This window comes from Notechis scutatus, chromosome Z (genome assembly GCF_049901735.1).
Source record: "Notechis scutatus isolate UNSWTSFEM ecotype Mainland chromosome Z, rNotScu1.2, whole genome shotgun sequence".
Lineage (NCBI taxonomy): Eukaryota > Metazoa > Chordata > Lepidosauria > Squamata > Elapidae > Notechis > Notechis scutatus.
Window position 1 is genome coordinate 112,087,024 of NC_142025.1, and position 26,837 is coordinate 112,113,860.

Below are 26,837 nucleotides of genomic sequence, written 5' to 3' on the forward strand. Positions count from 1 at the left end.
GCCTTCCCACGCAGCTGTTGCGATGCGTTCCTTCTTGAGGAGCCATGGAGGAAGACCTTGAGCCGTCGTAAGTCCGGGGCGGGCGGGTAGGGGGGGAAAGAAGGGGAAGGAAGGGAGGGAGGGAAGACCTCAAGTGGGGGCTTCCCCGCCTTTCTGGGGTTTCCCGGAGAAGGGTCTTCCCCAAAGGGGGAGGAGGAGGAAGCACCAGATTCCCTTGCAACTCCGGAGAGGTTCCTTGTCCATCATCCCCTGATGGCAGGAGAAAGTAGGATAAATGATTGTTGCTTAAACCCCGGGTTATGTAATCCAGGGACGTCTTAACAGCATTATTAGGGGCCCGGGGCAAAGCAATTTACTGGGGGGCCCTAGGACAACTAGGAATAAAAAATGTCAACAGATGGTAATATTAAACATAGATTAATTTTATTGGCCCTTCCAATGAAGGTTGTGTTGAAATATTAAAAACATGCTGTGCAGCAACAAATTATCAACATTTGAACAATACATGGAGGCTGAAAAACACACTACTCAGGAAGCCATACATTGCTGTATTTGTATGATACAAGGTGCATTGAAGGGTTAATGTGGTTAGTGTGGGGCCCCTAATGCTAGTGGGGCCCACAGGCGAGTGCCCATCAGGCCCATGCCTTAAGACAGCCCTGGTTTAATTGTGTGTTCGTGGTGGGGGCTGGGAACATGCATTTATTCTTTTTATTCTGTGTTTTTGATTCTTCGGTCTTTGCCATTTGTCACCAATTTGGCTCAGCAAAGCTCTTTTTGGCATTTAACATTTGCCTATCTGTCTAATGCCATCACTTCCTTCCTAATTGAACAGTTTGTTCTGGCCTCTTAATTGTTGTGGTTGTGCTTCGGTGTTTGTTGGGATTAATTCCTGAGTCATGGTTACAAAACTATCCCGAACAGCTGACAAAAAGTCCTGCCCAGCCTGTGGGAAGTGAAACAAACGGAGAGCTACAGCAATATGAGAGCAAATTCTAATAAAAATAATGGTGGGAGGAAGAAAAGCAGAAAACAAACCATAGCAAGCTTTTTTAAATGGTCTTTGGGGGCTATTAAAACATGTCAATAGTGGTGGGGATAAAGTGATAGAAAATGAAGGGAAAGTTGTTTGGCACTCTAAAATTCAAACTGACAAACACACCTGTTGCATAACACACCTGGATTAAAAATTGCTAATCAGACAAAAAAGTCTGGATAGTGGATTTAGCAGAATAGAAGAACTGGAGAAAAATAACACAATATAAAAACCTGCTAATAGAAGTAGTAAGATTTGTGGCAAAAGAAAGAAAGCTAAAAGAATGAAGATAGGATAATTTTATTGTAATTTTTGTTACTGCACAATGGCCCGCATTAAAAATGAAATTCTGTCACCTGATCTCAAGAAAAAGTGTATATATCTACCCAAACATGTACATAAAACACATAATACATGCTATATACATATATACATATGTATGTATGTATGTATGCCTTAGTCATGAAAGCCAGCTGAATGACTTTGGGCCACTCCTTCTCAGCCAGACCCACCTCACAGGGCTGTTATTATGGGAACAATATGAGGAGGAAGAATTATGGGCCATGTGTACTGCCTTGATCAATTTATAAAAATGGGGATTAAAAAATACTATTTTAAAAATACCAATAGTAATAAGCTAGATACAATCCTAAAACATCTGGAACTTCAGTTCAATACTTAGGGAACTAAAACAATCATCAGCCAATTGTAAAAGCAGCTTTACTTGAAATGGCTTACAGTCTCTGACAATGCAGAATAACAGAGTTGGAAGGGACCTTGGAGGTCTTCTAGTCTAACCCTCTGCTTAAGCAGGAGGCCCTATACCATTTCAGACAAATGGTTGTCCAAGCTCTTCTTAAAAACCTCCAATGTTGAAGAACCCTCAGCTTCTGGAGACAAGTCGTTCAATTGGTTAATTGTTCCAACTATTAATACCTTTAATATTATCAAACAATCTTAGCTTAAGCCAGGATCTTTGGAAGGACTCGATAGGTGGATAAAAATGCCAAATCCAGTCTAAGCTTCTGGCTGGCTGTGTGTGAGACTAGCTACAATTATAATAATAGTCATAATTATTATTTATTATTATGGGTGTCAAACTCCCAGGCTCTTGTGAAAATTGGGTAAGATTTCCCCGGAGGTTTTGAGTCTTTATAAGAGGATCGAACATGGTTTCTTCAAAGAATTTTCCTAATCTCCCATATTTGATTTCTCAGCTGGGTAATGCTGGGGGTTTAGATTCTGAGGATTAAGCTTGCCTCTGTCAGTAAAAGCAGGCTGGTAAGAAGGCAGATTGAAATGCAGCCGGCTTTATTCTCTTCTAGAAAATGCCAAGAAGAGGCCTGTGCTGGGGTCTGGCATAGACAAAATAAAACTTCACAAAGGGAGCCCCAAAGAATTTAAAGGCAAAGAAAGGAGGGCAGCTAGCTTGGATCTGTGTCCCTGGGTTTCAATAAGCACTGCCTTACAAATTATTTTCTGTTGCTAGGATGCCTGTGATTCTTCTTCCCACAGAGACAGTGACTTTTCTCCCTTGCTAAATGAAAATAAAATTCAGGAAGAATCCTTTAGAGCAGGGGTCCCCAACCACCGGTCCACGGACCGGTACCGGTCCACGGAACAAGTCCTACCGGGCCGCTGGCTTGCTGGGCGCCGCCATCTTTTTTTGATGAAAAAGTGCTTCCGGTGAGCTTTTCCAGGTAGAAAGCTCACCGGAAGCGCGTTTTCATCAAAAAAGATGGCGGCGCCAGTGCTCGGTGAGCTTTTCCGGGTAGAAAGCTCACCGGAAGCACGTTTCATCAAAAAGATGGCGGCGCTAGCGCTTCGGTGAGCTTTCCGGGTAGAAAGCCATTTCTACCCGGAAAAGCTCATCGAAGCAGTGCCGCTTATCTTTTTTGATGAAACGTGCTTCCGGTGAGGTCACCGGAAGCACTTTTTCATCAAAAAGATGGCGGCGCCCAGCTGATGCCGGTACCGGGCCACGGCGCCCAGCTGATGCCGGTACCGGGCCGCGCGTAAAAAAGGTTGGGGATCACTGCTTTAGAGTCTGCTGGCATTTCTGAAGCCCAGACCAGATTCATTTCTAAGGGAGAAAGTCAGGAAGTCAAACCCAAACTGGGAAGTGATGATGTAGCTGTTTCAAGGTCAGTTTTACAGCTGGGGAGTTGCCGTACTCTGTGAAAGGGAGAAAATACTCCATGTATGCTCAGAGGCCTTTGCAGTTTGCACATTGTTTTAAAACCTCACAGGATTGTTGTTGTGGGGAAAATTAGAGGAGGAAGGTAGGTTCGTTCTTTTGTTTTGTTTTGCTTTTAGTTTGTTTTGCTAGCCCTCTGCCAGTGAAAATGGAGCTTGGGAAGCCCTGTTTTCAGCTGCGATCTCCTGTAGCCCTCTGCTAGCAAAAATGGAGTTTGGTGGACCTGCTCTGTTTTCACTGGCAGAGGGCTGCAGGAGGCTGTTGCGGCCAAAAATGGAACTTGGGAGGGCTGTGTATGGCCCTCCCAAGCTCTGTTTTTGCTAGTAGAGGCACCGTGGGTCGGTCCTTCTCTGTTTCCAAGGCAGCCCCATGGGCTGGATATAGCCCACGGGCTTTGAGTTTGACACCCCTGGTGTAGGGTTTCCTGCCTGAGCTGGGAGTTCGACTAGAAGACTTCTAAGGTCCCTTACAATTCTGTTATTCTGTTTTTCAACAACAATAACAATAACGAAGATGATGATGATGATAATGATGATGATACTTGGTTGATACCTAGGATGATACCTAGGTTGATACCTAGCAACCTGTCTCAACCATCAGAGCCAGTTAGTGATACTTGTGATACAATTTTAAATGTTCTGTTGACTGAGTTTCATGTTTAATGAATAAAAGTTTATAATAATAATAACAATGACAATAATAATAATAATAATAATAATAATAGCAACCCTTATCAACCATTAGCGTCAGTCAGTGATATTTGTGATACATTTTTAAATGTTCAGTTGACTGAGTTTAATGTTTAATGAATAAAAGAAATAATAAAAACAATAAAAACAACAATAACAACAAAACAAATGAACACAACCATCACAACAACAAAACAATAACATAATACTAATAGTTAGGTCCAAAATGTTTTTGAACTGCTTTGGATCAGAGATCAAGATACGTGAGGTAATTTCATACTGGATAAAAAGGGAACTTTTATATTCAGGTGTGTTAATAAATAAATAGTCATGATCTAGAAACGGAATTAGAAGGGAGGGATTCAGGGTTGACTTTCTGCACTTGGATCCTTGTAAAATGATCTCTGTGTTCACATTGACTCTTTAACTCCAAGGCCAAGGGGCTCAGAAATGAAATTAGAGAATCCGTCATTCAACTTTTCAGTTTGGCCCTTGCATGGATTTGTAACAGTATAGACTAGTTTTTCTTGCTGGCTGGCTGGTTCTTTCTTTGGTGTCCGCTTGGATTGATTTTGGAAGGGGAAAAAACTTTGTTTTAATGTAATCTTTTATCTAGTCCGGGGGTTTTCAAACTTGACATCTTTAAGACTTGTGGACTTCAACTCCCAGAATTCCTCCTCCAGTCCTGTTAGCTCAGGAATTCTGGGAGTTGACATCCACAAGTTTTAAACTTGCCAAGTTTGAAGACCCTTGATCTAATCCATGATAGGCAAAGGAGATAGATACATGTCATTTGCCATAGATATAATACTCTACTTAAAACCAGGAGAGGGCTGCTATGGGTTTGCCCCGGTTTGGGTGAACCCGTAGCTAGTTTCATGGCCAGTTTGGTGAACTGGCAAATCCCATCCCTGGCTGTCCACGCCCACCCTGCCCTGCCCCTCCCAGGAGTCCCCACATGGCCCATTTGGATGCGAGGTAAGTGCAGGGTCCGCATGGAGACTTAGGGAGGGCGAAAAACGGGCCGCACAGAGACTCCGGAAGGCCGGAAATGGGACCGTTTCAGGCCTCCGGAGCCCGAGGAAGACCGTTTTTGCCCTCCCGGAGGCTCGAAGAAACCCTCCGGAGCCTGGGGAGGGAGAAAAAGGGGCCTCCTGGAAGTTCTGGAAGTCCGGAAACAGACCATCCATTCATCTCTCTGAAGCGTCCTCTCTTCATTCTCTCTACCTTCCTTCCCTTCCTCCCTCCCTCCCTCCCAGTGTTGAGCTCAGCATTAAAAGTTTCAATAGGATGCATGTACAAGCTGAGAATTTAATTCATTCGTATGCCTGCCATGCCGAAAGCCTCAGGGGCAGCTTGTGCTTTATTGTGTGAAACTGCAAGACGTGTAGCATAAGTCATTCATTGTTTCCCTCTTTCCCACTGCAAATCGGAGAGAGAGAACAGGCGAGAGATAAAGAAGGAAGACTCTGTTGCACACATCTTGCCACACTTGTGTCTGTGCGTGGAAGACCTCTTTTCTGGCTGATCGGCTGACCTTTGCAGAGGTTTGCATCTGTGTGCAGATGTGCATGCATTGCCCACCCACCAGTGCAGTTGCTGGACACAGCTGGAGAAAGAAGGAGGCCACGTTCACCAGCTCTGCTCTGAACAATGGTGCCACTTTGGGACTCATATAATGGATCATAGCTTTTTTTTTTTTACAACCATATAACATCTTGCTTTGGGATGGGAACCGAGCATCTACTACCAGATACTCTTCCTGATGCCTACATGGAGTTTGCAGCAGATATTTTCACTTTGCACCCTGTAAAGAAACATATTGCTGCCTAGGATTGAACTCTCAACCATTCATGTGGGAGGCAAGCATCATTACTTCTAGGCTTCCTGCGGCGGCTCATATAATGGATTGTGGTGTCCTCTTCAAAATAAAGCATCAAGCTGAGAGACTTCAATTCAAATCTCTGCCTTGAAGCTCACTACAAGTCCTCCTCGACTTATGACTGATATTGAACCAGGAATTTCAGTCATAAGTCATGGTGGTCATTAAGCAGGTCACTATATGGTTTTGCAACCTCCCCCCCCCCCATGGTCGTTAAAAACACTGCAGTGAACTCTGCAGTTGTTACACAAACAGCACACTTGTTAAGCAAGCCTATTTTCTTCAATGGAAGTTTTTTTTGCCAGAAGTTAATGCTGGAAACCGGTTAAAAACATATGCCAAAAATTGTGGTCACATGACCACAGGACATGCAAATAAATGTAAGTCAGTTACTAAGCACCAAAAATGTGATTACATGATGAGTGTGTCTCTGTGTCTCTGTGTTAATCACTGTCAGAACTCTAGAACCAGATCTTATTTACCCAGAACGGGATGGAGCCCATTAAAAAGCCCATAAACACAAATGAATGTGTGCTGTCGTCGGGGTGGGGAGGTTATTATTTTATTATTTTTATTTCTTTTATAATGTGCTCTTATGTCTTATTGTAAGCCACCTTGAGTCTCCATGTGCGAGTAAGTGGCGAAATAAATTTACATTTATATAAATATTCTAAATAAATAAATAACTATGAGGAGGTATTTAAATTTATAAATTTAAATATTGGTTTAAACATATAAATATTCTAAACAAATAACAGGAGATTTAAACAAATTTATATAAAATATGTCTTATTGTAAGCCGCCTTGAGTAAGCGGCGATATAAATTTAAACTTATAGAAATATTCTAAATAAATAAATAACTCTGAGGAGATTTAAACAAATTTATATAATTTTTCTAAATAAATAACGCTGAAAAGATCCATTATAACTTTGAACAGGCACTAAGTGACGGGTCGTTAAGGAAGGACTGGAGTTAAACCTCCTTTCACTGAAATGGTGAAAGTTGAAAACATTCAGGCTATAGAATGAAATGCGGAATCCTGTTGGTTATGGCATGGTGGACCTTTCCAAAGGCAGGTGTTTCCTCAGAGGGACTGTGGTAGATTTTCGATGTTTTTCAAGGATGGTAGTTTCAATGTTTTCTTGGATTATGGTTCACACCATTATCACACTAAGCCTGAGAAGATCTGGCTTCAGATTCCAACTTTACATATTTTACTGGATGACTACAATAGAAAAATTTATCTATCAGGTTGTAAGACAAATTGACAACCTTGACAACTCTAGAAATAAAGGTGTATAAATACAGCTAATAATAAATAAAAATAATGCATTGTCCTTCAATTAGTCATATATAAAATACCTCAGAAAATAAATAAATAAATTTATTATTATTATATATATAAAATAAAATAAAATAAAATATTTTTTTTAAAAACAAACAAATACAGAAACAATATACTGGAAGAGAAGGCAAGCAATAACATACATATACCCAATAGATAAATACTTGATGAAAAAATGAAAATAATAATCCATCCAAAATTAACCTTGGCAGTAACATAGTAAATCGATGTAAATTACCAAAATGTATCTCTCGTGTTAATAATAACATTGGAATTGCAAGTATTTGAAGGATACTTCAAGTTGGGAAGATTCATTTAGCCTGTTCATTTAATTGTAATTTTTCTCAATCTTTTCTTCCCAGGCTTGGGGGAAACTTGATCTTTTGGGTATCACAATGTTGTGAGAGCAGGTTGTTGAAAAGAGGCCTCTTTTGCTGTTTGGACCAATGACCATTTGACTGTCTCGTCCTTTTTCCATCTTTTCTAGATAGTTCTAACCATAATCTCCTCATGGTCTCCTTTCCTTCCCACAGGTCCCAAGGCTGGCTAGGTGGTTGGTTGCCAGCCTGGCGGCCCACATCTATGTCCCACCTCAAGAATGTGGAAGCTCGGATTCTGCAGTGTAAGAACAATTTGTCTGCTCATTTTGGGTGGATGGGTGAGGAATGTCCCATCCCCTTGTCAAGAGTCACCAAAGAGGTCCCTTTGGTAGGTGCCACCTCCAAAGAGACTTTTAGGTGACATGCTGGCTGCAGCACCTGTGTAGAGATTTCTCCTCTTTGCCAATCATTGCCCATAATGTAGACCACATTTGGATCCTGTTCAGTGGTGGGATTCTTCTAGCAAATCGGTAGTTCCAGTGAACAGTTGGCCCTGCCTACTCGCCTCTGCCTTTCCTGTCCTATATTTCCCTGTTTCTTAGCTTATTTACACAGCACAGCAGATTGCCGCGCGTCAGCTGTTTTACTCACCAGCACTGACATAAAAAGGTATGTTTTTAAGCTTAAAATGGACGGTTTTTGAATGCTGGGTGTGCATGCAAAACACACGCTCACCAAACCGGGTTGTTAAACCGGTTGCATCCCACCACTGATCCTGTTGTGGTCTCCATATTATAAAAAAGATGTTGAGACTCTGGAAAGAGTGCAGAAAAAGAGCAACAAAGATGATTAGATGTCTGGAGACTAAAACATATGAAGAACGGATGCTGGATTTGGCTAGTCTAAAGAAAAGAAGAATTAGAGGTGACATGATAGCAGTGTTCCAGTATTTGAGGACCTGCCATAAAGAGGAGGCGGTCAAATTATTCTCCAAAGCACCAGAGGGCAGTACAAGAAACAATAGATGGAAACTAATCAAGGAGAGAAGCAACTTGGAATTGAGGAGAAACTTCCAACAGTGAGAACAATTAACCAGTGGAACAGCTTGCCTTCAGAAATTGTGGGTATGCTCCATTACTGAATGTTTTTAGGAAGAGTCTATAGAATCACATATAAAATGGCATATACTCTTCTGCTTGAGCAAGGAGCTGGACTAGAAGGCCTTCAAGGTCCCTTACAAGCTTGCTCTGTTCTTCTATTCTATTCTCTAAGGAAGAGAAAGGAATAAGGGCGGCGGCATAGCGATGTTCCAATTTTTGAGGGGCTGCTACAAAGAAGAGGGGATCAGCCTATTTTCCAAAGTACCAGAAGGCAAGACAAGAAACAACAGATGGAAACTAATCAAGGAGAGAAGCAACCTGGAATTAAGAAGAAGCTTCCTGACAGTGAGGACAATTAACCAGTGGAACAGCTTGCCACCAGAAGTGGGCGCTCCATCATTGGAGGCTTTTAAGAAGAGGCTGGACAGCCACTAGCCTGGAATGGTATGGGATTTTCTGCTTGAGAAAGATGACATAAAATATCCTTGTTCATGAATCTGGCTCAGGCAGGTCTTTAGAGGGCAGGGATTTTAACAGAATTATAACAGAATAACAGAGTTTGAAGGGACCTTGGAGGTTATCTATTCCAACCCCACTACCCAATCAGGAAAGTCTATATCGTTTCAGACAAAATGGCTTCTAGTGCAACCCTCTGCTCAGGCAGGAAACCCCACACCATTTCAGACAAATGGCTGTCCAATCTCTTCCTAAAAAATCTCCAGTGTTGGAGCATTCACAACTTCTGGAGGCAAGTTGTTCCACTGACTAATAGTTCTTAGTGTCAGCAATTTTCTCCTTAGTTCTAGGTTGCTTCTCTCCTTGATTAGCTTCCACCCATTGCTTCTTGTCCTGCCTTCAGGTGCTTTGGAGAATAGGTTGACCTGCTGCTGTTTATGCCAGCCCTTTGGATACAGGCAGTTCTCAACTTAACAAAGTTACAATGCAAAAATAATAATAACCACTTTTCACATTTACGATTGTTAATGCATCCCTGTAGTCACGTGATCAAAATTTCAGTGCTTGGCAATTGATGTGTATTTATGATAGTTGCGTGTCACGTGATCCACTTCTGCAACTTTCTGACCGGCAAAGTCAATGGGGAAGCCAGATTCAGTTAACAATCATGTTCGTAACTTAACTGCAATGATTCACTCAACAACTGTGGCAAAAAAGGTTGTAAAATGGGACCAAACTCACTTAGCAATGGTCTCAGCAACAAAAATTTTGAGCTCAATTGTGGTCATACGTCAAGGATTGTGTATGTCATGCCCCCGTCAGAGTCTGAATCAGAGGAGGAAGATGAACAGCCGACAGGGAGTGGGAGAGTTGGCTGTGGAGGAAACGGGGAAGGGTAAGGTCAGGCTGGGCAGAGTAGGGAAGAGGTAGAACAAGGGAGAGGGGGTTTAGAGAAAAACCAATGCTCACCCCCTTTTCATCCCAGGGCATGCAGGAAAGAAGAAAAGAGTAATGTGGGTTGTGTGGCTTACAAGGGAGGAAAGGGCCCTGATTCCCTTCACAAGGCACACCTGGGGAGGGAGTTTAAAGGAAAGGCAGTTGGAGGGGCATTTGTCAGGAACAAACATTGAGTTTATCTAATTTTGATGTTGTTATCTGAGTTCCTGGCATCCTCCCAACTGGTTTGATTTATTGCCGTGTTACTTCACTTCTGGAACTCCTTATCTTGCCCCGCGGACATTACCTTATCTTGCTTTGTTGGATTTATAGTTTTTTTTTCTGTTTACATTGTTTTGTATTGTAATATCTGCAGTCAAAGGCTGTTGCAGGTTCCTGGGAGTGTTTTTCTCCAGATCATTGGGACATTGAGGGCAAAGTTGGAGCTAATAAAGGGACTCCTACGTATTATCTGTCTGGGTTGCCTTTGTGCCATGTTCCAGGTCATCACTGTGTATTCTAGAAAATATAATAGGGAAACGTGTAGATTTTGATTTGATAAGAAAAATTTGATAAGAAAAGTATGTATTTAGTATTATCTGTTTTAACAGCAGTGAAGATTAATTTTGCACCATATTGGAAAGATGAAGAAACCACACAAGGGGAAGAGATAATTAAGAATATACTAGACTGTGCAGAAATGGACAGATTTACATTGAAAATTAAACAGACACAGACTATTATCAAGCTTGAAACTTATTTTGCCAGTGGTTGGAAAAAAGGGGTGGAGAGTAAGAATGGCATTTGTATTGTTAAGCAAATTCAATACCCAGACGACACAATGTCTCTTAAACACTAAGAAATGTAATGAATAGAAAATTAATAAAATTTATAATTTAATAATAAAAGGACTGTGTATTCAGAATAACAGAATAATAGAGTTGGAAGGGACCTTGGAGGTCTTCTAGTCCAACCCTCTGTTCAGGCAGGAAACCCTATACCATTTCAGACAAATGGCTGTCCAATCTCTTCTTAAAAACCTTCCAGTGTTGGGGCAGCCCCAACTTCTGGAGGCAAGTTGTTCCACTGGTTAATTGTTCTCACGGTCAGGAAATTTCTCCTTAGTTCTAAATTGCTTCTCCCCTTGATCAGTTTCCACCCATTGCTTCTTGTCCTGCTTTGGAAAATAGCTTGACTCTCATTTCTTTAGGGCAGCCCCTCAGATACTGCTATCATGTCTCCCCTATTTGAACATTGTTATCATGTCCCCCCTGTATCTTGTTCTCCACCAGATAGCTCCTGTTACTCTGGGTTTCTCAGCAGTTGGAATCACTGGATTTCGAGATGGTATGGCCCTACATACTTAAACCTTTGCTTCTCCTTCTTTTTCCCCCAGGCCTCCAAAACCGATTTGTGTCCCGCTACGTGCCTCTCCCAAACCAGGCCAAGGTCTGGACCATCTCGCTGACACCACAATGGGGCAAGGGTCGTACCCCTTTGGTGATGGTGCACGGCTTTGGGGGCGGCATCGGGCTCTGGATTCTCAACCTGGACTCACTAAGCCACCACCGTCCCCTCCATGCCTTTGACCTCCTGGGCTTCGGACGGAGCTCTCGTCCCCCTTTCCCCCATGACGCCCAAGGGGCCGAGGAAGCCTTTGTGAGCTCCATCGAGGCCTGGCGCAAGGAGATGGGCATCCCCAACATGATCTTGCTGGGTCACAGCTTGGGCGGGTTCTTGGCAGCCTCATACAGCTTGCAGTACCCGGAGAGGTAAGCCCATCTACCTGGTTCCCAGGTAATCACATCATACCTGTAGGTTCAATCACTTCCCCCTTGGGCTTGCTATTTGGGACTCCAAGAGCTGTTTCTTAAGTCAAGATGAACACAGTGTGACATGTGTATGTGTGCAGCACTAGTGCAAATGGTTCGCTAATATGCTTTTTTACATCTCAAGTTGAGTGGCTCCAAAACGTGGGCCTATTTTTGCTTCTTCAAGAGCCAGTTTGGTGTAGGGGTTAAGGCAACATGTTAGAAAGCAGAAGACTGGGAGTTCAAGTCCCGCTTTAGGCATGAAAGCCAGCTGGGTGACTTTGGGCCAATCCCCCAGGAGACAATGAGTTCTAATCCCACCTCATCCATGAAAGCCAGCGGGGTAACTGAGCCAATCCCCAGGAGAGAACGAGTTCTAGTCCCGCCTTAGACATAAAAGCCAGCTGGGTGACTTTGGGCTAATTCCCAGGAGACAGTGAATTCTAGTCCTGCCTTAGGCAGGAAAGCTACCTGAATGATTTTGAACCAATCATCGGGAGACACTCTATTCCAGGGGTCGTCAACTTTTTGGACCTCAGGGACCACCAAACTCATAATTTTAGATCCCAGGGACCACTAACTGGTTCTGTGGGTGTGGCCTAATTTGTGGGTGTGGCTTGGTGGTCATGTGACTGGCTGGGCATGGCTTGTATGTAAATATTATAAATATTTATATAAATATTGAAGTTTTTATAAAAAAAGAGCAACTTTTACCCAAAATCAGGCAAAGCAGATTGAGTTGCTCACGGAATCACAGATTCATTCAGATATCTATCTATCTGCCATCGGCTAGCTCAGTCTGTCACATAAAGTTTGCTAGCAAGCAAACTCACAAAATTAACTCACAACACACCATGTATGTAAATATTGAATTTTTTATAAAAAAGAGCAACTTTTACCCAAAATCAGGCAAAGCAGGCAGATTGAGTTGCTCACAGAATCATTCAGTGATCTATCGATCTGCCATTGGCTCTCTCAAATTTGCTTGCCGTGAGTCTGCACTGAATTTGCTTGTAAGCAAACCTTCAGTCCTAAGGGAGTTTCGGCTGTGCTGAGCCAAAGATCTAGACAAGCTAGAAAGCAAGAAATCTAACCATTTTCTGCTTCCTACCTAATCTAAATCTCCCAGCATAGCAGAACAGTTGATGGTCGGAAAAAGAAAAAATAGCAATTTAGCAGGCAAGTTTACTGGCTAAGGAGTGATTGGGAGGGGAGAGTTCCCATGGGCCATGTGGGCGGCGCAGCCTTGTGTTTCTGCGCAGCCTGGATTAATTGCTTTGTGGGGGTGCTCTGGGGGTGAGATTTCTCTGCGGCCCACCAAAATTTTCTCATAGCCCACTGGTGGGCCACGGCCCATCGGTTGGCGACCGCTGCTCTATTCTAAACCTGCCTTTGCCATGAAAGCCAACTGGATGACTTGGGATTAATCACCAGGAAACTGAATTCTAGTCCTGCCTGAGGCATGAAAGCCAGCTGGGTGACTTTGGGCCAGCCACTCTCTCTCAGCCCAACCCACCTCACAGGATTGTTGGGGAGAAAATAGGAGGAGGAAGGTGTGTTGGATATGTTTGGCGCCTTGAGCTATACATAAAAATACAAAGATACAAATAAATAAAATAAAGAGGATACCATAATCCTTGCAGTTTCTGATGGCATCTATTTCATCCCTTACATTTCTTGCCTGCCAGGACTCTGGTGCTTCCTGGTTATGGTTGTGTAGCCCTCCTCGCACTGTGCCAATCTCAGGATGATGGCAGTTGTGTTTCCTTCAAGAGTTGTAACATATGTAGGAAACTTGTGGTCTTGTGAGGCAATTGCCAGGAGTCGAGACTGACTTGAAGATGCGAAGGAAGGAAGGAAGGAAGGAAGGAAGGAAGGAAGGAAGGAAGGAAGGAAGGAAGGAAGAAAGGAAGGAAGGAAGATATTTTTTGTGTCCCAAAGGTGCTTTTTCAAGAGGCAACTGGACTTTCTTGTTTTTCTTTGAAGTCCTTTCACTTCTCATCCAAGAAGCTTCTTCAGCTCTGCATAACTAAATGTCTGTGGAGATTCTCAGTCATCCAGGTCATGGTTGTTCCAAAGATGCTTTTTCAAGAGGCTCAGAGCTGAAGAAGCTTCTTGGAGGAGAAGCGAAATGTCTTCAAAGAAAAACAAGAAAGTTCAGTTGCCTCTTGAAAAAGCACCTTTGGGACAACCATGACCTGGATGACTGAGACTCTCCATAGACATTTAGCTATACATTTATGTGCTTCACTTATCAGAGCCAAATTAAAGATGATGCTAAGCAATTCAGAAACATTCCCCAAACTTCCTTTGTTTAGCAACCTTAATATAGAACATTTGTTGCTCCTGTTAGATCATTAAATCTGAAAGCCACATGCAATTGAGAAGTTTGGTTCCCCAAATGCCAAGATTTCTTAAAAATTAAAACAGGGAGTAGGCATTTGTTTATTTTATTTTTTGTTTATTTGTTTATTCAAATATTTTCTCCCATTCCTTAGCCTCCACCACTCCTGGGATGACTCACGGTTGCCATGGACTCGATGCTAGCAAGACAGTCTCTGTCAGATGATTTAAATTTCTAAAAGGAGCAACACAAAAGGAAAAAAAAAATGGAGGGAAGGGAAAGCAGCAAGTTCCAGTTGTAGTTTTTTCGAACTGAAATAAATCCTTCTTATGATGATCACCTGGTGATATTTCAGAGAAAAGCTTGATTCCATATCAATATGGTTGAGGAAACACTTTTTTCTCTTATATTCATTACTGTATTAATGTTGATTGTATTTTGTTGGAACATGTGTAATTTGTATTTTATCCCAGGGTGAAACATCTAATCCTGGTGGATCCTTGGGGCTTCCCCACACGACCATCCGATCCAGCTCAGGTCCGTACTGCTCCAACTTGGGTTAAGGCTGTAGCTACCGTGTTGGGACGGTCCAACCCTCTGGCTGTCCTTCGAATTGCAGGACCTTGGGGTGAGTTAAGTTTTGAATCAAATTTGGCAAGAGTTCAGAGTGGTGTTTCTCAACTTCAACTTGAATGTGGAATAGAGTGTGGAGAGTGGAGTGGAGCGGAGTGTGGAGTGGAGGGAGGGAGTGGAGGGAGTGGAGTGGGAGGGAGTGGAGGGAGTGGAGTGGAGTGGAGTGGAGTGGAGGGAGTGGAGTAGAGTAGAGTAGAGTAGAGTAGAGTAGAGTAGAGTAGAGTAGAGTAGAGTAGAGAAGAACAGAACCTTGGAAATCTTTTAGTCCAGCCCCCTGCCCAAGCAACCTATACCATTTCACATAAGTGACTGTCTAATCTCTTCTTAAAAACATTCAGTAATGGAGCGCCCACAACTTCTGGTGGCAAGCTGTTCCACTGGTTAATTGTCCTCACTGTTAGGCAGTTTCTCTTTCATTCCAGGTTGCTTCTCTCCTTATTTTCCAACCATTGTTTCTTGTCCTGCCCTCTGGGACTTTGGAGAATAGGTTGACTCCCTCTTCTTTGTGGCAGCTCCTCAAGTACTGGAACACTGCAATCATGTCACCCCTAATTCTTCTTCTTTTTTTAGACTAGCCAGACCCTGCAGCTTTTCTTCATATGTTTTAGTCTCCAGGCCTTTGATCGTCTTAGTTGCTCTTCTTTGAACTTTTTTTTTCAAAATTACCCAAAGAATAATGTGAACCCCCCTCTTCTTTGTGGCAGATGTGTTTAGAGTATCCAATTGTTTTTTAGGTCCTGGACTAGTCCAGCGTTTCCGTCCAGATTTTAAGCAGAAGTTTGCCAATTTTTTTGACGACGATACCATCTCTGAATACATCTACCACTGCAATGCCCAGACGCCAAGGTGAGGAAGGCCCCAATCCATCAGTGTGCCATTCTGGTTCGCTGTGATACCAGCAAGAAGCATCCTATTTGAGTTGTGGCCACAGAGGACTAGACAGATCTCAGTCTAATAGCCGTGAAGATAAGTGTCATTGACGAAGGTGATAAGCCAATGAAACATTAATACTGGTAGCCAAGTGATTATGACAATTGAGACCAAAAATATTGTTGCTAAGTATTCTGACCTAGGCTTCCCAAGATCATGAAACATAATCCTCATCCCTACAAAATCCCTTATATTTAGTTTAAAGGGAATTCCTCTCCAGCAAAGTCCCAGAAAACAGTCAGTCTATCATGAGATTTCACAACTACAGACCTTTTATCTGGCTTGGAGAGTTGCCAGGCTGATATCTTCCAAACGCTACAATGTAGCAGCAATTACTTGGCAAGAAATCAGGAACAGATCTTCACCCTAATGAATTAAACTGTCTCCTGCAAACACCACTCCCCTTTTGCTCCTCTATTCCCTATAGGAAGGGCCATTCATCATCCACCTGAGCCTTTACTCCCAAGTCGACCCTTGTTCCTTAACTGTTCCCTTCTCCTGGCAGCTCTGTGCATTGAGAACAAGACTCCAGCTGTTCTTCTGCCCCACTGATCTCTGACTCCGAAGGCAGCTGATAACTGTCAGATGGCCCTGGCCCCATCTCTGCCTCCGATGCAGAGCACTTGTCAGAGCCTTCCCCAGACTCCAGGAGTGGCCCATGTTCCTCCCCAACCACCTCATTGTCTGAGTCTACCGCCAGCTCTGCTGGCGGGCCACAACACCAGGTGAAATATTTCTTAAGTGACTTTGCCCCATTTTATGACTTTTCCTGCCAGGTTTGTTAAGTGAATCATTGCATTTATTAATTTAGTCACATTTATTAAGTTAGTTGTTAAGTGAATCTGGATTACCCATTGACTTAGCTTGTCAGGCGGTTTCAAAAGGGGATCGCATGATCGTGGGGCACTGTGACCATCATAAATGTGAGTCAGATGTCAAGCATCTGAATTTTGATCATGTGACCCTGGGGATCCTGCAATGGTTGTAGGTGTTTATAAGTCACATTTTTCAGTTGTAACTTTGAACAGTCACTAAATGAACTGTTGTAAGTTGGCTTGACTTACGTCTGGTCACTTAAATGACCTTTCAAAGTTACAGTCTGGATTTGAAGGGTTTTCTCCCTCCTCCCCATGGTCACCAAGTTCATGTTGGGCACCTGGCAAAGCAACAAATGTGATGGTAGCCATTTGCACTGTCCTACGGTCATGTGGCTGCATTTTATGATGATTTTGTCCAAGCCCATCACTTCTCATTTTTGGCAAATGATTGGTCCCAGAGGTGGTATTCAGCAGGTTCTGACCAGTTCTGGAGAACCAGTAGCAGAAATTTTGAGTAGTTCGGAAAACCGGCAAATACTACTTCTGAGTGGCCACACCCCACATCTATTCTCTGCCTCCTGAGACCCAGCTGATCGGCTGGGTCTTCTTTGGTTGCCCTGCACAGGAGAATGGAGCTGGAAAGCAGGTTATTGGGGTGGGGAGTATTCTTCCTCTGGAGTGGGGTGGGAATAGAGATTTTACAGTATCCTTCCCCCGCCACACCCACCAAGCCATGCCATACTCATCAAGCCATGCCCATAGAACTGGTAGTAAAAAAAAAAATGAATCCCACCACTGGTTGGTTCACTCCACAAGTTTAACAACACACACACAGACACACAGACACACACACACAAAAGGTAAAACGAAATTAGTCATGTGATGGACTTGTTTTATGACTGCTATGGCTGATTAGCATAATGGACAGGTTCCATTATGGTCGTAACCCGAGGACTACCTAGTAGAAATGCAGGGGAGGTAGCATTCTCCAAATTTCCACTAAGTGGATGCAATGTAAAATATTTCAGACTCCCCCATTACACTAAGTCAGAGGTATCAAACTCGAGTTCATTGAGGGCCACGTTCAGGATTCTGTTTGACCTCAGGCGGCCCCGGTGAGCATTGCCAGGGTGGGCGTGGCCAGCATGACATCACTTGTGCCAGGTAGGAGGGGTTGTGGTGGCCCAAGCACACTGCCAGTGAAAATGTGCTCCCAAGCTCCGTTTTCTGCTGTAATAGCCTCCTACAACCCTTTGTCAGTGAAAACTGAGCCCGGGAGGCCTGTGCGTGGCCTTCGCAAGCTCCATTTTTTGCTGCCAGAGGCACCGCGGGCCAGTCCTTTGCTATTTCCTGTTTCCGTGGGTCAGATCTAAGCACCTCACGGGCTGGATCTGGCCCCCGGGCCTTGTGTTTGACACCCCTATACTAAGTGAAGGTCAGGCAGTTATTAATTATCATAGAATCATACAGCTAGAAGGGACCTTGGTGAGGAGTCTTTATATCATTCCAGACCAACGGTTGTCCAACCTCCAAACCTCCAACTGTGGGAGGCAAAATGATGTAATTTATATCCTTTCTTCTTGTTCCACATCAGTGGGGAGGCAGCGTTCAAGGCCATGACTGAATCCCTAGGATGGGCCCGCCGTCCCATGTTGCAACGCATCCACATGATCCGGCGGGACCTGCCCATCACCCTTATCTATGGAGCCAACTCCTGGATTGACACCAGCACTGGGGAGAAGGTCAAGTATCTACGGCCAGGATGCTACGTTAAGGACATGGTAAGACCTTGGCCCAGAGAATGGGGCTTCTGCAAATATGGACGGAATAAAACACTCTCTCTCTCCCTCCCTCTCCTCCTCTCTCTCCCTCCCTTACTCTCTTCCTCCCTCTCATTCTCTCCCCCCTCTCTCTCCCTCCCTCCATCTCCCTCCCTCTCTTTCTCCCTCTCCTTCTCTTCCCCATCTCTCCCTCTTTCCCTCCCTCCATCTCCCTTCCTCTCTCTCCCTCCCCTCTCTCTCCTCTCCCTCCCTTTCTCTCTCCCTCTTTCTCTCCCCCTCTCTCCCTCCCTCTCCTTCTCTCTCTCTCTCTCTCCTTCCCTCTCCTTCTCTCCCTCCCTCTGTCTCGCTCTCTTTCTCTCTCCCTCCCTCTCTCCCTCTTTCTCCCGCGCTCCCTCTCTCTCTCCCCCTCCCTCCCCTTCTCTCTCTCAATGTATGTATATATGTATGTGTGTATACAGATAGTCCTCGACTTACAGCTATTTGTTTAGTGATCGTTCAAAATTACAGCACTGAAAAACATGACTTAAGACAGCTGTTCATGCTTATGACTGTTTCAGCCTCTCCATGGTCATGTGATCAGAATTTGGCCGCTTGTAATTTTGATGACTGTGGTGTCCCGGGATCATGTGATCACTCTTTGCAACCTTCTGATAAGCCAAGTCAATGAAAAAGCCAGATCCAGTTAACAATTGTGTCACTAACATAAAAACTGTAGTGATTCTCTTAACAACTGTGGTCGTGAAATGGAGCAAAACTTACAACTGTTTTGCTTAGCAACAGAAATTTTGGTCTCAAGTGTGGCCATAACTCAAGGGTCACCTTTATGCATCTCTTTGTTTTAATTCAAGGTGCTAGTCCTTATGGCTTTTGAGGTCTCGTGGCACAATTTCCATGTGGTTGCTGTGGTCCTTATTTATTTGTTATAGCTATGCACCATTTCTCTAGGAAATCTCTGGGTATAAATATTGTTCAGTAGAAGATTAGCAATTGATTAATTGATTAGCAATAATAATAATTTATTAAATTTATATGCTGCCTGACTCCCAGCAATGCTGAACAGAGATTTATGTTTTTACAGCTCTCTTAGAGACTTACAATTAACATTTACAGGAAATTTAATATCAGTAAGGATGCAGCGGCTCAGTGGCTAAAACACTGAGCTTGTCAATCAGAAAGGTCGGCAGTTCAGCGGTTTGAATCCCTAGTGCCGCATAACGGAGTGAGCTCCTATTCTTTCTCCCAGCTTCTGCCAATCTAGCAGTTCAAAAGCATGTAAAAATGCAAGTAGAAAAATAGTGACCACTTTGATGGGAAGGTTATAGCGTTCCGTGCACCTTCGGCGTTTAGTCATGCCAGTCACATGACCACAGAGACATCTTCGGATAGTGCTGGCTCTTCGGCTTTGTAATGGAGATGAGAACCACCCCCTAGAGCCAGAAATGACGAGCACATATGTGCAAGGGGAACCTTTACCTTAACCTTTAAGGATAAGTAAAGTCAGAGAGACTGAAATCTTTTTAATATTTTTTATTAATTATTGATTTTCTATTAAATACATTTCTTGGTGCTTAATAAACATTGTGTTGTCTGGGTATCTAATTTGCTTAACAACAAATTACATTCTTAACCTCCACCCTTTTTTCCCAACCATTGGTAAAATAAATTCCATGTTTGATAGTATTCTACATCCTCTGAAGACTGAAAATCTTACGGGCTGTGATAGGTGATGTTATCTCATGGATCTTGGTGGCTCTCTGGGTGACTTGGCCAGCATGGATGAATTAATCAAACAATTGGGAGTCCACCATTGCGGGAAGACTGCTAGTCCAAAAAAGCTATCCATGAAAATAGTTTCTGAGACTATCAAAAGTATATTTTTCTTAATTACATCCTATGGAGCTCAAGATTGTGGGTATCAATCTTTTCTGGTAATGCTCCTCTTCCCACTCTTGCAAAAATGCAGGTAGTCCTCAACTTGTGACCACAATCGAGCCCAAAGTTTATGTTGCTAAGTGAAAACTGTTAGAGTTTGCAGCAATCCAACCAGCACACATTAAAGAATTCAGCAGGATTCATTTATAAAAGAAACTTCTTTATATAACAACAGTACAAAACAGGATGCATGTATACGATACCCATGCAGCAGAACTCAGAATCCAGAAGCAAAGAATGTGCACAGAATCAATATAATATAGAGGCTATATTGCAAGGACAAAGCAACTCATATATACAAATCAGTCAAGCTAAGACACTCCCAGGCTCCGAACTGTCTGGGTCACCAAACAGTCCCCATTGGCTGACTTGTTACCATATCTATTCCAATTCATGAACTGTCATACACAGACAAAATCTTGGTTAAATGAGTTTTGCCCCATTTTACGACCTTTCTTGCCACACTTGTTTAATGACCCTCTGCGGTGGTTAAGCTGGTAACCCGGTGGTTAAGTAAACCTGGCTTCCCCATTGAATTTGCTTGTTAGAATGTCACAAAAGCAGATTCTGTGACCCTCTAGGACATTGCGACCATTGTAAATATGACTCCGTTGCCAAGTGTCTGAATTTGGATCATGTGACCGTGGGGACGCTGCAACGGTCATAAGTGTGAAAAAAAGGCCACAAGCTGCATCTTTTGCTGCTTTGTAAGTTTGAATGGTTGTAAGACAAGGATATCCTGTAGATGTCCAGCAGTCTTGCAAGATTTGTAAGCAAAATAAGAGCTCTGTCTAGAACAGGGAGTGTCAAACTGGATTTCTTTGAAGGCCGGATCAGCATTGTAATTCTTCTCCGCGGGGCGGCGGGAAGGCAGGCGGGAGGGAGATGGGATGAACACCTCCTGCAGCATCCTCTTGGCCAAAACGGGGCATGGGCCCGGTTTTCGGCCTGAACGGCCTCCTGCAAAACTTTACCAGCCAAAATGGGGTGTGGGAGGGCTGCACTCTCTCCCGCACTTCGTTTTTGACTTCCATGTCCTCCTGAAGCACCCTGCCGGTTGAAAACGGACTGAAAATGGGCCATGGGCTGATCCTTTTATATTTCCAGGCTGACCCCGCAGATTTAAGCATCCCAGCAAGCCAGATCAGCCTTGAGTTTGCCACCCCTGGTCTAGAATTGTACAGCTAATTCTCATCTTATGACTGGCCTGGTCATTTAGCTTATGACAGATCTCCCTGGGGGTACTTATAATCCAGTTCTGATAGCAGCCTCCCCTCCCAATCATGTCAGCCCCTTAGCAATCCGCAATGCATTAATGGCTGTTTGCAGTGTCCTGCACTAGAATAACACTGATGATGTTACCTAGTTTGGTAGTAAAACGTCTGCAAGGAAACAACCAAGCTCAGAGCAACAAGGACCCCTCATTTCAACCCTCATCTACAAACATTCCCCTTTATTGTAAAAAAAAATATGCCTGTAATCTAGATATGTGGTTATAATATTTTAGATTTTATACTTCATATTTTCTATTTTCACCTCTGGAAGTCTATAGAGATTCTCAGTCATCTAGGTCATGGTTATCCTGAAGATGCTTTTTTTTTTCAGGAGGCAACTGGACTTTTCTTATTTGCTTGTTTTTCTTTTTTCTTTGAAGACATTTCGCTCCTCATCCAAGAAGCTTCTTTAGCTCTGACTGGATGATGGGGAGTGGAAGGATTTATATTCCTAGATCCTTCCAATCCCCACCATCTAGTCAGAGTTGAAGAAGCTTCTTGGGTGAGAAGTGAAACATCTTCAGAGAGAAAAAACCCAGAAAAGTCATAGCATAAACCTAGACTAATGGCAGCAAATTTGGGACCGGAATAAAAAGATCACGCTAGCCATATCCTTCAAGGAAAATTTGCTTAAGATGTTTTATAGGTGGCATCTTCCACCAGCCAGGTTAGCAAAAATGTATGTTTCTCATTTGCCCATATGTTGGAAATGTTTGAATGAAAGAGGTACCTTTTATCATATGTAATGGGACTGGAAAAATAATAATACAGGAGTTCTGGCACAAAATTTGGATATGGCTGGAAGAAGTGTTGGGTCTAAAAATTAACTTTATAGCAGAGATGTTTCTATTAGGAATAATAACAGAGAATTTTAGTAAAGCAGATATCTACTTAATTATTCATGTAATTACAGTGGCAAGAATATTGCTTGCCCAAACTTGGAAGTCAAAAGAAATTCCAAATGATGAAGCTATAATAGATAAGATTTGTCAATGCATTGAATTGTATAGTTTGACACTAGAATGGAAAGAACGAGGCAAATCAGAATATTATAAAGTGTGGAACAATTTCTATGTGATATGAAAGGGACATGAAAGAAAGTCTATAAATGAAAAGTACAATTTAAGATGTAATTGAAATACAGCACAAGATTAAGATCTAAAATGGTATAAAGATTAAATGTAAATATGTATGTGTGTGTGTGTGTGTGTGTGTGTGTGTGTGTGTGTGTGTGTGTATGTATATATATGTATGTATGTATGTATGTATCCCTATATTTCTTATTGATTTTTTTCTTAGTGTAAAATGTTAAGGCTGAAATGTATTTCAAAGACAGTCTACCACGTTCAAGACTTTTTAATGTTTATTTTCAATAAAAATTTAAAAACAAAACAAGAAAAGGCCAGTTGCCTCCTAATAAAAAACCACCTTTGGAACATTTTCACCTCTGGTGTTTCTATCGAAATGCGATGGGAATGGGCCATATGATAAATACATATATCTCCAGCTGAGCATGATGCCTTCTTCCTCTTTTGTCCTGCTCCTCTAGGCCATCCCTGGAGCCTCCCACCACGTCTATGCTGACCAACCCCGGGCCTTCAACGCCACGGTGGAACGAGTTTGCGACTCTGTGGACTGAACACCCGAACCAGAGTGAAAAAGTAGCTCTTATATCCAGCCACCTTATCGCTCAGCTGCGGGGAGACGCAGAAGGCACCCACCACTTCCTGTGCCCCCCCGGGGAGCCAAAACTGAAATCCCTGTGGATCTAACTACACATGGATCTCTGGGGATCTCTGCTATCCAGCCTGCACTCCCTCCTTCCCTCCCTATTCCCTCGAATCATCTTTCTACTTAAAGGTTGCAGATCGCCTGTTTTGGGTTAATCCAAGTCTAACCGTTCTATTTTTTTCCTTCGGCTAATGTTTTGATCTTGGTTTGATTTACACCACATCCTCACGTTCAACACTGGTTCCTTGTGCTGTTGGTTCCAACTACAATCCCCGCTCCCAATTTTATTCCTCCTCCTGATTTTCCTTCATCCTACCTGTGATCACTCCTTACCTTTGTGTATTTCAAAGGCAAACCTATGATTGGATTCTGCCGGAAAGCTATTTTGAATCTCTATGACTACCTTGCTAGATGATGCTAGAATCCTTCTCTTGGATCCTTGGTGCCTTTGGGGGTAAACTCTTAGTTGCAAAATATATTTATATAGATGGTTATTTAGGTGGTCTTCAGAAGCACTTGGGAAATGGAGGATAATATTCTGTAATTTTGAGGTGATGCCCAAAAATCAGATATATTGTAGAGAGATAATGAGAGAGACTGAGATCCTTTACCATGATGTCCACACCTCATTTCTTTCTCATGCATGATGTGGCCTTACCTATTTCCCAGGTTATATCCCCCTAACCTGAAAAACAAAGCTTGATCCCAACTTAAGATCCAAGAAGTGTGTGTAAATTCTCTTCGGAATGTGCAAACTGGGTAAAACTGAAGTGGCTTTGAACTCAGAGTATTTAGCCTTGAACCACCAAATATTTATTTTTATCTTTGAGTTTCCCCAGCTCTTCAGGACTCTTTTGTACTTGGTGAAGAACATATTTTGAGCCCAGCTCATTCCCAAAATAATTGAGGGAACCTGACCTCCATCTGACCCATAACTGTGTGAGAGGGGTGTCAAAGACATGTCATGTCGGCGTCACATGACATATTGGGACTTTTTTCCCTTTCACTATACCAGGCATGGACGTGGGCATGGATGTGGCCAGCTCGTGACACATCTGGCCTGCGGGCTGGGAGTTTGACAGCCCTCCTCTATGACGTTTTTCTTCTCCATAAGATACATAGTTCTATTTCCTTGGAAGTGTGAATCACATCCAAGCTTGATGGGAGATCTTTTTTCAGGACCGTGTCTGTAATACCGTTGAAAAACAGGTGTTGTAGTGCAAATATGACCAGGGAGTGTAGGACACTGTTTGAATCGCACTTGACTGACTTCCCAACAGTACCATCTATGGAATTACCCTTTGTACTAATTTTGTATGTTTATTAAAATAAAACGATTGCTTAAAAACCCTTGGGAAATAATAGTCTGTGTCTTTGTAAAGCTTGGTGTGCTCTCTTCTCTGTTTTGGGTATGATGTCCCATTCTTCGGATTTAGTGTTTCTCAACTGTAGCATCTTTCAGATGTACAGCATAACAGAGTTGGACCAGAGTTGGAAGTACAGCATAACAGAGTCTTCTAGGCAGTCCCCTCTTCATACAGAAAACCCTATTACCATCAGACAAGTGGCTGTCCAGTCTCTTCTTAAAACCTTAAATGATGGAGAATAATTGGAGTAGAGAATAACCAGTGGGACATCTAGCCTTCAGAAGTTGTGGATACAACTTCTAAAGGCAAGACATTCCACTGGTTAATTATTCTCACTGTTAGTAAGTTTCTTCTTAGTTCTATGTTGCTACCTTGATTAGTTTCCATCCATTGTTTCTTGTCTTGCTTTCTAATGCTTTGGAAAATAATTTGACCCTTTCCTCTTTGTGACAGCGTCTCAAATATTGGAAGACTGCTATCATGTCAGTCCTAGTCCTTTCTAGGTTTGATTCAATCATATCTGTAAATTTACATTCAGAGGGATTGAATTAGAATTATTAGAATTGAAGTGGAAAGGAAAGGAATGGAATGGAATAGAACAGAACAGAACCTTGGAGGTCTTCTAATCCAGCCTCCTGCTCAAGCAGGAGATTCTACACTACTTCAGACCAAGGACTGTCCAGTTTCGTCTTAAAAACCTCCAGTGAAGAAGCACCCACAACAACGAAAGGCAAACTGTTCCCCTGGGTAATTTTCCTCACTGTTAAGAAGTTTCTCCTCAATTTCAGGTTGCTTCTCTCCTTGGATTAGTTTCCATCCATTATTTCTTATCCTGCCCCCTGGTCAGTGGTGGGATTCAATTTTTTTTTACCACCAGTTCTGTGGGCATGGTGTGGCTTGGTGGGTATGGCTTGGTGGGCGTGGCAGGGGAAGGATACTATAAAATCTCAATTCCCTCCCCACTCCTGGGAAAAGATTACTGCAAAATCCCATTTCCACTCCACTAACCTGCCTTCCATCTCCATTTCCCTGTGCAGGGCAACAAAAGAAGACCTAGCAGATCAGCTGGGACCTGGGAGGCAGAGAAGAGATGGGGGCGGGGCAGTCAGAGGTGGTATTTGCCTGTTCTCTGAACTACTCAAAATTTCCGCTACGGGTTCTCCAGAACTGGTCAGAACCTGCTGAATACCACCTGTGCCTCTGGTGCTTTGGAAAATAAGTTGACGCTTTCTTCTTTGGGACAGCCTCTCAAATATTGGAAGACTGCAATTATATTATCCCTAGTTCTTTTAATTAAACCAGACATACCTATTTTCTGCAATCGTTCTTCAAAAGTTTTTAGTCTCTAGCCCCTTAATCACCTTCATTGCTCTTCTCTGCACTCTGAGTCTCAACATACATGGCTGGCTGGGGAATTCTGGGAGATGAAATTTCTCCTAATTCCCAAGACATTGCTCCAGCATTGAATATAAAATAGCAACTCTGAAGGTATGTTATCACGTATGTGATATTAACACAATTGAGAAAGTCCAGAAGTATTTCACAAGAAGAGTTCTCCACTCTTCTACCGTTGTAGAATACCTTATGCCACCAGACTCGAAATTCTAAAACTAGAAAACCTCGATTACGCGTCTTCGGTCCGACTTAAACATGGTATATAAAATCACACATTGCAATGTCCTACCTGTCAATGAATACTTCAGCTTTAACCATAACAACACAAGAGCACACAACAGATACAAACTCAAAGTAAACCGCACCAAACTTGACTGCAGGAAATACGACTTCAGCAATAGAGTGGTCAATGTCTGGAATACTCTACCCGACTCTGTAGTCTCTTCCCAAACCCCAAAAACTTTAACCTTAGACTGTCTACTATTGACCTCACCCCTTTCCTAAGAGGTCTGTAGGGCGTGCATAAGCGCACCAACGTGCCTACCGTCCCTGTCCTATTGTTTCTCTTATTCTTTTATTTTTCTTATATGTACCCATTTCATATACTCACAACTATGTATACACTTGTACTTATTATCTTGTAAACAATTGACAAATCAAATAAATAAATAAATAAATAAAAAGGTTTAATAACCTTGCTGCTATTGTTTTGGCATTTCTACACATCCTTAAATTCATGACTGCCACCCACTGCCCATCTTCCGAAATGACAATCTTTAGTTATTGGAGATGACATACAACAAAGGTGTTTAAGATGTTGGATCGGGATGATTCTAGTTGAAATTCCCCCTCAGTTAC

The 26,837-nt window shown here is 42.8% G+C and overlaps 1 protein-coding gene across 2 annotated transcripts; it reads left to right on the plus strand.

Annotated features, from left to right (window-relative positions):
• On the plus strand, nucleotides 1-24,576 carry ABHD4 (abhydrolase domain containing 4, N-acyl phospholipase B). 2 transcript variants are annotated; one of them, XM_087945519.1, is made up of 8 exons: nucleotides 1-67; nucleotides 5,358-5,469; nucleotides 7,685-7,773; nucleotides 11,360-11,735; nucleotides 14,592-14,746; nucleotides 15,486-15,597; nucleotides 18,094-18,280; nucleotides 23,036-24,576. In XM_087945519.1, exons 3-8 carry the CDS (start codon nucleotides 7,734-7,736, stop codon nucleotides 23,123-23,125), a joined length of 960 nt encoding a protein of 319 aa, XP_087801645.1. In that variant the 5' UTR covers nucleotides 1-67; nucleotides 5,358-5,469; nucleotides 7,685-7,733; the 3' UTR covers nucleotides 23,126-24,576. The 2 variants fall into 2 exon arrangements, with proteins under 2 accessions (XP_087801645.1, XP_087801644.1); XM_087945518.1 differs by lacking the exon at nucleotides 5,358-5,469.
• Nucleotides 24,577-26,837: the final 2,261 nt, after the last annotated feature.